Consider the following 16,350-nt stretch of genomic DNA (forward strand, 5'->3'; position numbering starts at 1 on the left):
TTTCAAATTGTCCCAGATTTGCCTATGGGGAGCCCCTTTCAAACTGCTTTGTGTCCCTGTGACAAATCTCCATAATCCCTTGAACGCCTCCTTATACTCTGACACAAATGTTCCAGGCTTGTTTGCTTTTGTCTGTCGTAGCCCTGGAATCAGGTATATGATGTCTCCAACTTTGTTCTTCTTTCTCAAGATTGCTATGGCTATTCAGGGTCTTTTGCTATCAAGAACTGCCTGTTTGTTATAGGTCCATGAAACCCAGGAACACAAGCTCCCCTGCCACTAGGGCTACATGATCAACAGGTGACTCCAAGGCAGCAGCCACAAAAAATAGTGCACCAGGCACCTGCAGAAGCTCCTCTTTGGAAGACACTGGCACTCTAGGGTACAGCAGATAGAGAGTCCAGTGATAGCACTCGCCTTCTGCGGTCTCTGGAAAGGATCACAGTCAGTTGTTGGATTTGTGTTTAACTAGAAACCTGATTCTCATGCAGCAGTTATGAAGGTAAGCTAAAAGACTTCTTACAGAAAGACTGCAATTCTGGTTCTAGGGTCTGTTTGCTGTGCCATGCAGGTGGCAACCAGCTGAAACACTTTCTCTGTGGGTTACCGTCCTGTGGTACCCACAAGCATAAGTCCTGCTGGCCACCGAGCCAGGTGGTCTACACATGTTCCCTGGCAGCAGCAACAAAATTCAGGGCGCCAGACAAGGTTGTAAGGTCCTTTCTGAGAGACGCCGAGGAGCTGGAGCAAGGAAGGGGGAGGGTGAACAGTTATGCCCACTGGCCTCTGCTTGTTGAGAGAATCACCGTTGGCCCCAAGATGCGAGCCAAACAGTCAGCATGCCCCTGAGGCAGACGCTCCTGAACAAGTAAATGGGCCACTTTCACAGAAAATCTGGGGTGTGTTTCAGTCTGCTACCCGTGCAGTGCCCTGGCGTGACAGCTCGCCATGAACTACCGCTCCAATCGTTACTGTTACAGTCCCAGGGGACCCAGGAACGCAAGTCCCTCTGGGCACCAGAGCCGGGCCATCAGGGGGTGTCTCCTGGGCAGCAGCCACAGAAACTAAAGCAGCAGAAGCCTGTACAAACTCCCCTCCTGGAGATACTGGTTCTCTGGAACATGGCAGATGGAGGCCTTGAAGATAGTTCCCATCCTCCAAGGCCTCTGAAAAAGATTACAGTATGACTTTAGACATGGGTTTCATTAGAAACCTGCCCCTCAGGCCACAGCTATGAAGATAAGCTAATAGGCCTCTTTCACAGAAAGATTGGGTTCCTAGGATGTGGCCTCTCGCTGCGACCTGGGGGTCGTAGCTGTTTAAGAAAACTTGTTCTATTGTTTATAGTTTTGTGGGACCTGTGAGCTTAAACCCAGCTGGCCGCCAGAGCCCAGTGATCTAGAGGTGGCAACCTGTGGGTGGCAACTGCAAAAACTGGGGTGCCAGGGGACGGTGCAAGCTCCTTTCCAGGAGAATCCAGCAGGCTGTAGCGAGGTAGAGGGAGAACACAAAGGTGGCATCCACCAGCCTCCATCCCCAGAGAGTACCTTAGCAGGCTTCTAGATGTGTGTTCAGTTAGAGGCCTGACCTTCCAGCCAACACGTTAATATGAGAAAATAAGCCTCTTTGGCATAAAGACTGGGTGCCTCTCAATAGGCCACAGAGGTGGCAAGTGAGTTCAAAAGTTTTAAGATCTCTTTCTCGGTTCACTATAGCCTTATTTGGCTCACATGTGCAAGTCCAATTGTCTTTCACAGCTAGATGTTTGGGGGTTCATCTCTCAGTTGCAGGTCTTACCGGTTAGGGTGTCCAATAAGCGTTCAAATCCTTCACCCCTCAGAGAGAATCTCTAGGTTTGAGTTCCCTCCCAATTGTGGGTCACCTTGCTGGGGGTAGGAATTATGGTGAGATTTGTTCTTAGCCTTTCCTACCCTCTTCGATGTCGTTTCTTCTCGTTTGCCCTCTGTGTAGGTGTCTTTTGTATGTATGTGTGTGTGTGTGTGTGTGTGTGTGTGTGTAGGTGTCTTGAGCATGCTTTCTGTTTTTTTCTGAGGAAATTGTTCCATGCGTAGCCATAGAGTTGGCTTGTCTGAGGGTGGACAGAAGTTCAAGTTCTTCCTAACTCACCATCTTGAACCAGAACCTCTATAAATAATTCTTGACATCTCTCTTCCTCTCAGTCTTATGAAACTGCTGTAGATTATTATGAGAATCATTATTTACCAAATACTGTTGCCAAAGTGCTCCAGGTCTCTGCTCAAAACCTGCCAACGTGCACATTTATCAGGAGTTAACATAAATCTTTAAGGCAAAGAGTCCAGAGATAAGAAAGGAAGCTACAAATAAACAAAACAGATGGAACCAGCTGGGACCAAGATGGCGGGGAATCTGACCTCCAACAGACCCTGAGTCTCATTATACACTGATTTTACTATATTAGTTTATTAAATGACACACCTACCAGTGCCTATAAATGGCCACTAAGGAACAAAAAGGATTAATAAAAGGGGGCTCCCCACTCCCTCAAAACAGCCCTGCCTCTGCCCTTGTAGCATATGCCCCCGCATCATCAGCCTCACTCTTCCAGCCTTTGTCCTTACTCTTTAAAAGTAAATCCCTCTCACCACATGGGTGAGGAGTTGATCTGTGAACTTAGTTCCTGCTTCTCCATTCCTTGCCCACTGAGGAGAGCTTGTGCTATGTCGATGGATCTCAGCTTCGGTTTCGTTACCTGTTTCTTGAATAAAACAAAAAAAGAACTCTCCCCTGCCCAGGCAGAGAGCCTAGGGTCTATAGGACTTAATTCAGTAACAATATTACTATATTGCTGTTCTTTCTGATATATTTAACATTCATGTTACAAAATATATTATATTATCCATACTGCATAAATCAATTAAAATGTGTTTTTTAAAATTTATCATAAAATCCCAATTTCCACATCATGATTGCTTGCTCAGGCTCTTTCCTACATCTCCTATTACCTCCTGGACTTCTTCCTCTGACTCACGGTTCCTTAGCCTCTTTGTATTTTACTTTCCTTTTTTGTTTTTTTTTAAATGTCTATGCCTTTAACATTCTTCCTTATAGTTTCAGCCATTTCTTTTGTTTCTTTGTTTTATCCCTCCCCCAAGCCCTTTTTTCCAGTCTTTTGAGCTCTTAAAATTTTTTGCTATCCAAGTATCACTTCACTTGCTTTCCCTGAAAAGTTTTCAACAAGTTCTTCACATGACTAGATTTATTTCTTCTCTTTCAGGTCCTAACATAAGTTTTGCCTCATAGAAAACGTCCTAGACCACTTTATCAGAAAGTTTCTCCTCCCCATGTATTCCCTATTTATTTCCCTCCTGGCACTTATCATAAGCTGTTTAAATCTTGTTTATTCTTATTTCAACTGTTTAAGTTTCTGCCCTGATGGACTAATATAAGGTATATAGCTTTTTTCTATCTCGCTAATCATTTATATGACAAACACAATACTTGTGACACAGTACATACTTAAAAATTTTTTTGATAGAATGAATGAATTTCACCTCAAGGTTCTAGCACTCCACACAAAGTCATCATCAATGACTCGATACTATAGCACTGAATATAGAACTATGAAGCACATTTTCTACAATATCCAATACTCATTCCCTTTAATAAGCTTTAAAATAACTTGTATGTATTTAATAAAAATATTCTTATTCAAGTTATACTGAGAGAAATTATTCATCAAGAAATGTAAGAAACACCTCCCAAAAGAAGACAAAGATTTGATAAAAATAACATCTTACATTGCTTCAGGATTCATTATGCATGTAGTTCCTGGACAGTAACAACTGTAGATGTCATTATTATATGTTAATCCCAGGTTAATTCCAAGCAACTGTGCCAAAACAACTGAAAATGCCTCTAAGGTTATCATCTTTGGATACTAAATAGAAATGAAACACAGAATGGTTGCTTAAGTTATTTTTTCAACCCTTGGTCTTTTCATGTAATTGTGGCCATATTACCTAAATGCAAATACTAATTTAATAAACTAGTATACCAAAGATCTTAAGATTTTCTTAAGAGCATTTTACAAAGTTAAATTTTGTTATTCTTTTTGAGTAATAGTACTTTCAACCCAAATGGCATTGACAAATAACAAAATAAGATTAATCATATGTTTTCATGACAGATTACTGGTTTAATTCTAATAAACTTAAAAAAATATTTCAAGAAGATTAATCATTGTTTCAGTAACTATGTCACTTTTAATGTTAACACTGAAAAATACACAGATTCTTAAGGGTTTAACTGACAATCAGTTTTGATGTCAAAAATAGTTTTAGGAGAGAAAATCAAACATTTTTTTTCTAAAGGCAGAATACTTGTATTAAAAAACTAAAACTTCAGAAGTAGTGATACTTCTGATATAAGTGATACACAAAAAGCCCTGGTTGGTAATCAATGATGTTTTTAACTATCTCCATAGTTTTGCCTTTTCCAGAATGTCATAGAGTTGGAATAATACAGTGTGTGGCCCTTTAAAATTGGCTTCTTTCACTAACCACTTTACTTTTAAAATTCCTCCACATCTTTTAATTGCATGATGGCTAATTTTTAAAATACTGAATAATATTCCGTTTTATGGATTAACTCCAGTTTCTCTATCCATTCACCGATTAACAGACATCTTGTGTGATTTCAATTTTTGGCAATTATAAATAAAGTCGCTATACATAATCATGTCTGAGGATTCTGTGGATGTAAGTTTCCAACTAATTTTTGTAAATGGTATAGAGGACAGCTGCTGGATCATATGGTAAGGCAATATTGAAGTTTATAATAAATTGCCAAATTGTCTATCACAGTGGCTGTACCATTTTGTATTCCCATCAACATGAATGGTTGCTCCAAATCCTCACAATATTTGGTATCATTAGTTCTGCATGCAAGTACAAAGCTGAATAAGAATGGTAGGTTACATTCTTGCCTTGTTCCGAATCTTAGTAGGAAGCATTTCATTTCTAAACATTAAGTTGGATGTAAGCTGTATTGTTTTTGTAGACAGTCTTTCTGAAGTTGAGGAAGTTGCTTCTATTGCCACTTTGGTGAGTTTAATCATAAATTGTGTTGGAATTGTCAAATGTGTTTTCTGCATCTATCAATATAATCAAATATTTTCCATTGTAGCTTATTGATAGGATCAATTAAATTAATTGATTTTTACATGATTATCCAGCCCTAAATATCTGAAAAATTCCAGATATAAATATCAATAGGGAGATATAAAATATTATAAAAAGAAATTCTGTGGTAAAGTAAAATCAATAAACAAACATTTACTGGAGGTCTTCAAAAGTAGACTTGGTCAGGCAGAAGAAAAATCAGAAATGAAGACAGGTCATTTGAAATCACTTTTTCATGGGAGCAAAAACCAAAAACAAAATGTAGAAAAAGAGACGAGCTTATGGACTCTAACAAATAGAGCAATACATGCATTATGGGTGTCTCAGAAAGAGAAGAGAGAAAAGAAAGGGACAGAGGGCTTATTTGAGGAAATCACTGACACAAACTTTATAAATGTGAGGACATGCAGATTCAAGAAACTCCATGACCCCTAACTAGGAAAATCAAAAGAGACCTACGGAGAAACGTATTGTAATAAAACCACTATAAGTCAAAGACAAAGGGATAAATCTTGAAATCAACAAGAGAAAATGAATTGTCAGTTATCAGGGAGGTCTCAAAGTTATTATCAGATTTCTTAGCTGAAACATTACAGCCCAGAGGTATTGGGAAAAATACATTCAAAGTGCTGAAAGAAAGAATCTGTCAATCAACAATACTGCATCCAGTAAAACTGTCCTTCAAAAAATAATGAAGACTTTTCCAGGAAAGCTGTGGGGGTTTATTACCAACTGACCTGATGTATAAGAAATGAGAAAGGGTGGTCTTCAAGGTTAAAAGGAAGGATGCTCGATAGCAACATAAGGCCAAAAGAAAATTATAAAATCCTCTAATGAAGGTCAGTACATGGATAAACATACTAGCTTATATCTTCATAATTTTGGTGCACATATGCACTTTTAACTCCTGTATAGAATTTAAATGGCAGAACTAATATCTATGCAATAACATAAAGAGAAGGATAGAACTGTAAAGGAATAGAGTATATGTATGTAATTGAAGTGAAGTTGTTATCAGTTTTTCAGTTTAAAATTATAAAATTGAGATATTCTTAGTAATTGCATAACTAACCATAACCAAAATATCTACAATATACACAAAAGGAAAGACAAGGGAACCAATGCATTTCACAATTTAAAAAATCAATGTAACACAAAGTAAGGCAGAAAGAGAAGATGAAAGGGACAAAAAGCTACAGGATATAAAGAAAAAAATTAACAAAACGGCAAAAGTTCTTCCTATTAGTAATTAATTTAAATGTAAATGAATTAAATTCCTCAATTAAAAGACATGTATAGGCTAAATAGATTAAAAAACAGGATTCAGCTATGTCACTTTAGATCTGAAGACTCACACAGGTTGAAAGGTTATGGATGAAAAAGATATTCCATGCAAATAGTAACCAAAAGAGGGCTGGGCATGGCTATACTAATATCAAACAAAATACTTTAAATTCAAGACTGTTAAAAGAGACCAGGAAGAACATTTCATAATGATAAAAGGGTCACTTCACCAAGAAGATACATCATTTAATATTTATGCACCAAACATTACAGCACTAAATATACGAAGCACCTCTTGACCAAATTGAAAGGCTAAATGGACAGCAACATAAGAGACTTTAATACTTCACTTTGAATAGTGGACAGAACAATCTGACAAAAGATATTATGTAAATAATGGACAACAGGATAGACTGACTGGTCTTAACTGACACGTGGAACATCCCATCCAACAACAGCAGAACTCATGTTCTTCTCAAGTGCACACAGAAATGTCTCTAAGGTAGACCACTTGTTAGGCTACAGAACAAGTCTGTCAACTTTAAAATATTGTATTTATACAAAGCATATTTTTCTGATGCTGATGGAATGAAACTACAAATTAGTAAGAAAAGTAGAACTTGAAAATCTGCAAATTTGTGGGACTCCAACAACACACCATTAAACACCAATGATTCCAAAGAAGAAATCACAAAGCAAAGTTACAAAATATGCTGAGAAAAAAGAAAATGAAAATACAATATATCCAAACTTATGGGATCCAGTAAAAGCTCTGTTAAGAGGGAAGTTTATGGCAGTAAACAAATAAATTAAAAAAGAAGAAATATCTCAAATGAAAAAACATGAGTTTACACATCAGAGAACTAGAAAAATAGGAACAAACTGAACTCAGAAAGATAGAAACTCAGACAGAAAGAAAGAAATAATAAAGTTCAAAGCAGGGATAAATAGAATTAGAGAAGAGAAAAAAAATTAATGTAACAAAAAGTTAATTCTTTGAAAACATCAGCATAATTGGCAAACGCTTAGCTAGATTAACTGAGAAAATAAGAGATAAGGCTCACATGACTAAAATAAAAAACAAAAAAGCATACACAATCAATACCCTTTTTATGATTAAAAATCCTCAACAAACTAGGAATGTAAGAAAACAACCTTGGGACTTCCCTGGTGGCACAGTGGTTAAGAATCAAGCCCTGGTCTGGGAAGATTTCACATGCCACGGAACAAATAAGTCCATTTGCCACAACTACTGAGCCTGCGCTCTGGAGCCCATGAGCCACAACTACTGAGCCTGTGTGTCACAACTGCTGAAGCCCATGCACCTAGAGCCCGTACTCCACAACAAAAGAAGCCACTGCAACGAGAAGCCCGCAAACTGCAATGAAGTGTAACCCCTGCTCGTTACAACTAGAGAAGCCTGCGTGCAGCAACAAAGACCCAATGCAGCCAAAAATAAATAAATAAATTAATTAATTAAAAAAAAAGAAAACAAAAACAAAACAAAAAAAAAAACAACTTTCACATAACACAGAGCATGGAGAAAAGAACATAACTAACATTACACTCAATGGTGAAATCCTGAATGTTTTTCTTCTAATATTATGAGCAAGGTAGGGTACTCACTCTTGCCACATCTGTTTAATCTAGTATAGGAAGATCAAACCAGAGCAATTAAGCAATAAAATAAATGAAAGGCTTCTATCTTGGAAAGAAGAAAGTAAAATTATTTCCATTTGCAGATGATATGGTCCCATATGTAGAAATCCACAAATATTCCACATAAAAGAAACTGAGAACTAATAAATGAATTCAGCAAAGTTGCAGGATACAAAATCAGAACAATTGATTGTTTCTATACATTAATAATGAACAATCTGAAAAAATATAACAAAATGATTTCAGTTACAATAACATTAAAAAGAGCAAAACACTTAGGATTGAACCTATCTAATGAGATGAAATACTTGCACATAGACACTGCAAAACATGGCTGAAAGTAAGTACAGAAGACACAAATAAGTGGAAAGACATTCCACGATCATGGACTGAAAGGCTTAACATTGTTAAGATGTCATTACCACCCAAAGCAATCTGTAGATTCAATGAAATCCCTACCACAATCCCAATAGCATTTGGGGGGCAAGAATAGAAACAAATAATCTCAAAATTCGTATGGAATCTCAAGGGACATGAATATACATAAATTTTGTGAAAAAGAAGAATAAAGTTGGAAGACTCAGATTTCCTGATTTTAAAACATATTACAAAGCTCTAGTAATCATAAGAGTGTGGTATTGGCATAAAGATATATAAATTGAATACAATAGAGAGCCTATAAATAAAACATCATGTATATGGTCAAATGACCTATGACAAGGGTGCCAAGACCACAAAATGGGGAAAAGGACAGTTTCTTCAACAAGAATACTCAATGGAGAAAAGACTGTCTCTTCAAGAAATGGTGATGGGAAAATTAAGTATCCACACACAAAAGAAAGAGTAGGACCCTTATATTACACCATATACAAAAATTAACTCAAAATGGTATAAAGATCTAAATGTAAGACAGCAAACTGTGAAACTCCTGGAGGAAAACATGGGGAAAAACTTCACAATATTGGGTTTGATGAAGATTTTGTGGATATGATGCAAAAATCACTGACCTCAGGGGCAGAAATAGACAAACAGGACTAAGCCAAACTTAAACCTTTGTTCTTCAAAAGGCACAATCAACAGAATGTAAAGGCAATTTACAGAAGGGAAGAAAATATTTGCCAATCATTCATCTGATAAGGGGTTAATATTCAAAGTATAAGAACTCCTATATTATCAAAGATTAGCAAACTGAATTCAACAATGCATTAAAAAAAATCATACACCATGATCAAGTAGGATTTATCCCAGGGGTGAAAGGATGGTTCAGTATCCACACATCAATCCATGTGATACACCACTTTAAAAATTTCAAAAAGAAAAATGATACAATCCTCTCAACAGAGGCAGAAAAAGCCTTTGACAAAATTCAACATCCATTTATGATAAAAACTCACCACAAAGTGGGTATACAGGGGCCATACCTCAACATAATAAAGGCCACATATGACATGCCCCCAGCTCAGTTGTGAAAATCTGGAAGTATTTCCTTTAAGATCAGGAATGGGATAAGGATGCCCACTCTTACTACGTTTACTCAACATAGTATTGAAAGTCCTTGCCACAGCAATCAGACAAGAAAAAGAAATTTAAAAATCCATATTTGAAGGGAAGAAGTAAAATGGTCACACTGTTTGCAGGTGACATGATACTATATAGACAGAATCCTGAAGACAGACCCCCAAAATTACTAGAGGTCACCAATGAACATGCTTAAGTTGCCAGATAAAAATTAATTTACAGAACTATGTTGCATTTCTATAAACTAACAACAAACTATCTGAAAGAGAAATTAAGAAACACATCCCATTTACAATCACATCACAAAGATTAAAATATCTATGAATAAATCTAGCTAAGGAGAAAAAAGACCTATCCTTGGAAAACCGTGACACTGATGAAAGAAACTGAATACAGCTCAAATAGATGAAATTATATACTGTATTTAAAGATTTGAAGAATGAATATTGTTAAAATAACCATATAGCACAAGACAGTACAGATTCACTGCAATTCCTATCAAAATACCAATGGCATTTTTTACAGAACCAGAGTAAACAATTCCAAAATGATTATGGAAACACAAGAGCCTGAATAGCCAAGACAATCTTAAGAAAGAAGAAAGTTAGAGGTACCACACTGCCTGATTTTAAACTTTACTACAAAGCTAAAGTAATCAAAACAGTATGGTACTGGGACAAAAACAGACCCATAGTTCACTGGCATAGAATAGAATAGAGAGCTCAGAAATGAACCCACAATTATATGGGCAATTAATCTCTGGTAAAGGAGGCAAGAATATATAATAGGGAAAAGACAGCGTCTTCAAGAAATAATGTTGGGAAAACTGGACAGCTACATGCAAATGAATCAAACTGGACTGCTCTCTTACATCCTGCACAAAAATAAATTCAAAACAGTTTAAAGACTTGAATGTAACACCTGAAAACATAAAACTTCTGGAAGAACACACAGGCAATAAGCTCTTTGACATCTTAGTAACTTTTTGTATCTGTCTCCTTTGACAAGAAAAACAAAAGGGAAAAATAAACAAATTAGACTACATCACACTTAAAAAGCTTCTGCAGAGTAAAGAAAACTATTAACCAAACTAACAGGACACCTACTGAATGCGAGGAGATAATTGCAAATGATATAGCTGATTAGGGGTTAATATTAAAATTACACAAAGAACACACACAACTCAACACTGAAAAAACCAACCCAATTAAAATATGAGCAGAGGATCTGAATAGACATTTTTCCAGAGAAGACATACATATGGCCAACAGGCACATGAAAACATTCCTAAACATCACTAATCATCAGGGAAATGCAAATCAAAACCGGAATGAGATATCATCTCACACGTGAGAGAACTGCCATTATCAAATAAAAACAACCCACAACTATTGTTGAGGATGTGGAGAAAAGGGAATTCTTGTGCACTCCTTGTGGGAATGTCAGTTCACGCTGCCACTATGGAAAACAGTACAGAGATTCCGCAAAAAATTAAAAATAAAATTACCATATGATTCAACAATTCCACTCCTTGGTATTCACCATAAGAAAACAAAAGCACTAAAGGAAAAAATATATGCACCCCTATGTTCATTGCAGCATTATTTATGATAGTCAAGGTATGGAAGCAACCTAAGTCTCCATCAATAAAAGAATGGATAAAGAATAAATATATGTATACACACACACACACACACACACACACACACTGGAATACTACACAGCCATAATAAAGGACATCTTGCCATTTGAGACAACATGGATGGACCTAGAGCATATAATAGTAAGTATAACATGTCAGACAGAGAAACACAAATACTGTACAATTTAACTTATATGTGGAATCTAAAAACAAATGAAAAAGCATAACAAAGCAGAAACAGGGACTTCCCTGGTGGCACAGTGGATAAGACCCTGGGCTCCCAATGCAAGGGGCCCGGTTCAATCTCTGGTCAGGGAACTAGATATCACATGCATGCTGCAACTAAGAGTTCGAATGCCACAACTAAGGAGCCTGTGTGCCGCAACTAAGGAGCTGGCAAGCTGCAACTAAGGACCCCGGGGGCTACAACTAAGGAGCCTGCCTGCCGCAACTAAGACCCAGTGCAACCTAATAAGTAAATATTTTTTAAGAAAAGAATTATTATTAAAAAAATTGCTGAAACAGAGTTACAGATACAGAGGACAAACAGGTGGCAGCCAGAGTGGAGGGGTTTGGGTAAGGAAAGAAAAGGGTGAAATAGATTAAGAGATACAACTTCCAGCTGCAAAATAAATGAGTCACGGGCACAAAATGTAGTTTGGGGAATACAGTCAATAACTATGTAATATCTTTGTATGCTGTCATGTCATTTCTAGAGTTATTGTGGTGATCATTTTGAAGTGTATAGAAATATCGAATTACTACGTTGTGTTAAAGAAACTAACATAGTGTTGTAGGTCAATTATAATTCAAAACAAACAAACTCATACAAAAGAGACTAGATTTGTGGGTACTGGGAGCGGGGGTTGAGAGGAGGGGGAACTGGATGAAGGCAATGCAAAGTTACAAAAAAAAAAGGAACTCCTATAGCTCGACAACAAGAAAATCAAATAATCCAATTTAAAAATGGGCTAAGGTCTTGAATAAATATTTCTCCAGAGATGATATACAAAACACCAAAAAGCATATGAATAGATGCTCAGTATCACTAGTGATCATAAAAATACAGTCAAGGGGCTTCCCTGGTGGCGCAGTGATTGGGAGTCTGCCTGCCGATGCAGGGGACACGGGTTTGTGCCCTGGTGCAGGAGGATCCCACGTGCCGCGGAGCGGCTGGGCCCATGAGCCATGGCCGCTGAACCTGCGCGTCCAGAGCCTGTGCTCCGCAATGGGAGAGGCCTGCATACCACCAAAAAAAAAAAAAAAAAAATACAGTCAAAACCACAATGTGATATCACCTCATACCTATTACGATAGCTAACAACAACAAAAAAAACAACTGTTAGTGAGGATGTAATGAATAAAATATATTCTGTGAAATGCTGGTGGGATTATAAAATGGTGCAACCACTATGGACATCAGTATAATGATTCCTCATAATATTAAAACAGAAATACCATATGATCCAGCAAACCCACTTCTGGGTAAATGTACAAAGTAACTGAACTCTATCTCAGAGGGATATCTGCACTCCCATCTCCCATATAAAGTGCAGCATTATTCATAATAGCCAAGATATGGAACCAGACTAAGTGGTCATTGACATATGAATGCATAAAGAGAATGTTTCTATATATGGATAAATGTATACTATGATAGGATTTATATATATAATTCATATAAATATATATGTATATAAATATGAAATATTATTCAGCAATACATAGAATGAAATCCCACCATTTCAAAAATATGGATGAACCTGGATGTATTATTTTAAGAGAAATAAGCCAGACACAGAGAGACAAATATTGTATGATCCACCTTATATGTGGGATCTAAAAATATCATACTCACAGAAGCAGGCAGTAGAATGGTGGTTGCCAGAGGGTAGAGGTGTGGAATATGGGGCCTCGTTGGTCAAAGGGTACAGACTTTCATTTAAGCAAGGTGAAAGTTCTAAACATCTGTTTCACAACAATGTAAATAGACACCACTACTGCACAGTGCACTTATAATTGTTAAGATGGTCAATTTTATGGGATATGTATTTTACCACAATAAAAAGCCATTTTAAAATGATAACATTTGAGGATTAAAGTAAAAAATAAAGCACTATAGTGCTTCCCTGGTGGCGCAGTGGTTGAGAGTCCGCCTGCCGATGCAGGGGACACGGGTTCGTGCCCCGGTCCGGGAAGATCCCACATGCTGCAGAGCGGCTGGGCCCGTGAGCCATGGCCGCTGAGGCTGCGCGTCCGGAGCCTTTGCTCCGCAATGGGAGAGGTCACAACAGTGAGAGACCTGTGTACTGCAAAAAAATTAAAAATAAAGCACTATAAAAATATTAATTTAATAAAATGGTAGATATACTATATGTATTTCTGTTCCTTGAAGTGGATACTAAATTTCAAACTGTGATATAGTTACTGGAGAGATGGGAATAAAATGCATACCAGAGCAATTCCTGCAGCAAACTTTGGATCGCATGCCATTCCATGATATGTTGCTCCCACATAATTAGGATGGTCCCTATAACTAAATAATAAAATTTTTCTTGTGGATAAACGCACTTTAAATTTTTAAAAACTTAATGATCTTTTAAGAATTGGATTCCTCAATAATGCTGCTGCTTTCTTTTAGACATGAATATTATGTATCATGTCTAATGCTTTCAATCATTTTGTATTTAGGTAATCTCCCACAGTGCCTACAAAATTAAGTTCTAAAGGCAACTTTAGCATCGTATGATACACAGCTTAAAATCCAGCAGTGCCTAATCCTTCCAGAAATTAATCACCACTGTTGTCAACACTGGATGGATATAATGCGAAGACATAAAAGTCAGGGTAGATTACTGCCATGATTTGCAGGTTGTAAAACCTTAGACTGCGTGAAAAGTGTTGGATTGGACAGAATGAGAAAGACAATACGCAGCACAGTCACTAGGAAAAAGAGAGATGGGATGTATTCTGTCCTCACACATTTCAGTCCTTAGTTAATGCTGCTCCTCCACCCCCAAGCCTGACCTTAAATTCCACAGAGACACCCAGAGATTCATAAATATATTCCATATTGCTTAAGATCTTCAGAATCGTGTTTCTGTTTTTTCCATCGAAAATAATCAAACTAGTAAAATAAAAATCTATATAAAGACTCGTGACAGTTACAGTGCAAGCAGTTAAACAGCTACACTTTAGGTCAGGATAGAAATACCATTAGGTCACCACATTACCATACTTATGTTTTCCAGTGTAACCAGCTTTACATGCAATTATTGCATTCTGTTAACTAATGTATGCTTCATTTAATGTTAAAATGCTGGTTTCAATTATCTACCTCTGAGAAAATCTTTAAAACCATAGAGGCCTTATGTTTTCCCGAGGCTTTACATATTATCAGTTCTTTAAATTTCCATAGGTAAGCAGCCCACTCTGAGGATAATGGCCTACAATGCTTTCGTGTCTTACATTTTATTAGATTTTTACAGCTTGCATTTTGCCAACAGTACCCACATAATCTATTTTTGAGATGTCTTGTCATCATAAATAATAAATTTTGTATATAATTTTCATGGTTAACTTACAAGTAATTTGATAAACTTTATACCAATGAAAATAAATCACTTACATTAATAAGTATGGCATATCATGGGACCTTTGAAGTAAAAATTTTTCTCTCCATGACACAAATCTTTGTAGAACTTCATTAGCATCCCCATTAGTTGAAATCTTATTTTGATCTGACCAGAGCTCCAGAGAAGTTAATGTAACCAACACTTTAAGCTGAGAATACATCTGAAAACAGAAGATACATGATATATGGTTTTAGGTAATCATAAATGTAACACTATATCTCTCTATGTAATGTTAATATATTCGATTTACTAATTTTTAGAGATGAAATCCATCGGTGGAAGAAACTAGTTGGTAGGACTATATAGTTTATAAAAGTGCATATGCTATTTATTCAAACAATGCTACTGTATTAATATGAATGTTTCTTATTTAAATATGAAACATAAATACTCACAGTGTTGATGAGACTAAAGATACGGACAACTTTCTCAGATGCAAGTGCCACTTCAGAGCCCATATAATCATACTGAAAGGCAAATTTTGTTTTTTAATCACTAATAAAAATGACTAAACTACCATGTTTCAATGGGTATAAAAATGTTAAAATAATGCAGTGCTCAAGTGAAAGGACAAAAGCAGAATTAAGACTTATCACATGCTTAGTAAGTTCTAGATTTAAGCCTAGGGACATTACATATTAAAATGTGATGGTGATGAGTATCTTCTTCTTTATGCATGTAGTTATTTAGGATCAAAAGTTAAGGTTCCAAGACTGCATAACTAATAAGGGCAAGAACCAGGACTCAAATCTCTAACTAAACTCCTAAGTCTTTTTTGCCTGCTCAACTGTGTTGCCATCTTTTGTCTTCATTCCCATAAGACAACATGACTGTATATCCTGGAGAAAAACATGTACTTTCTAAACACAGAGCTCTGAGCACTACATAGTGAACAATTTCAAGAACATGTCTTCATTCAAGGGAAAAAAATCACAACATTTTTCACTGAAACATTTCTAATTTTGTGTGTACACGTATTTCTAAGCTTACTTATAATTAATGGTAGAGCAACTATATATATACATATATATATATATACACACACACACATATATAATTTAACAAATTTAGATATAGAAAATTACAATCATAGTGAGGGATTTTTACATAGTTCTCATAATTGTTAATAGCTCAAGCTGACAAATTTACAACAAGCAGCAAATTTACAGCAAAAATATTAAAGGTTTTAAAAACTCAAGCAAGCTTTGATATAATATGCATATATACAAGCTTATATAAAAAATGAGAGGGATATTTTTAAAGTATACCTGAAAGTTTTATATAAATTGACTCATATTAGGCCATAAAACATCAGAATATAAAACACAGTATCACTTAGCTCACATCATCCAACCACAATGCAATCAAGTGAACTTGATTGTAAACTTGATAAAAAGTATTTCAATGATGTTATTTTTACTTAGATGGATAACTTGATTGTGGATATATA

At 36.3% G+C, this 16,350-nt stretch overlaps 1 protein-coding gene across 1 annotated transcript in view; it reads right to left on the reverse strand.

The window, feature by feature from the left end:
• Positions 1 to 16,350, reverse strand: part of LOC101326121 (A disintegrin and metallopeptidase domain 3-like) — a 112,945-nt gene that overhangs the window by 52,178 nt on the left and 44,417 nt on the right. The window contains 4 exon segments of the mRNA XM_033848745.2: positions 3,780 to 3,919; positions 13,720 to 13,801; positions 14,894 to 15,060; positions 15,296 to 15,367. Coding sequence (XP_033704636.1) covers positions 3,780 to 3,919; positions 13,720 to 13,801; positions 14,894 to 15,060; positions 15,296 to 15,367 — 461 coding nt within the window.

The sequence above is a fragment of the Tursiops truncatus genome, chromosome 21 (genome assembly GCF_011762595.2).
Source record: "Tursiops truncatus isolate mTurTru1 chromosome 21, mTurTru1.mat.Y, whole genome shotgun sequence".
NCBI classification, from domain to species: Eukaryota; Metazoa; Chordata; class Mammalia; order Artiodactyla; family Delphinidae; genus Tursiops; species Tursiops truncatus.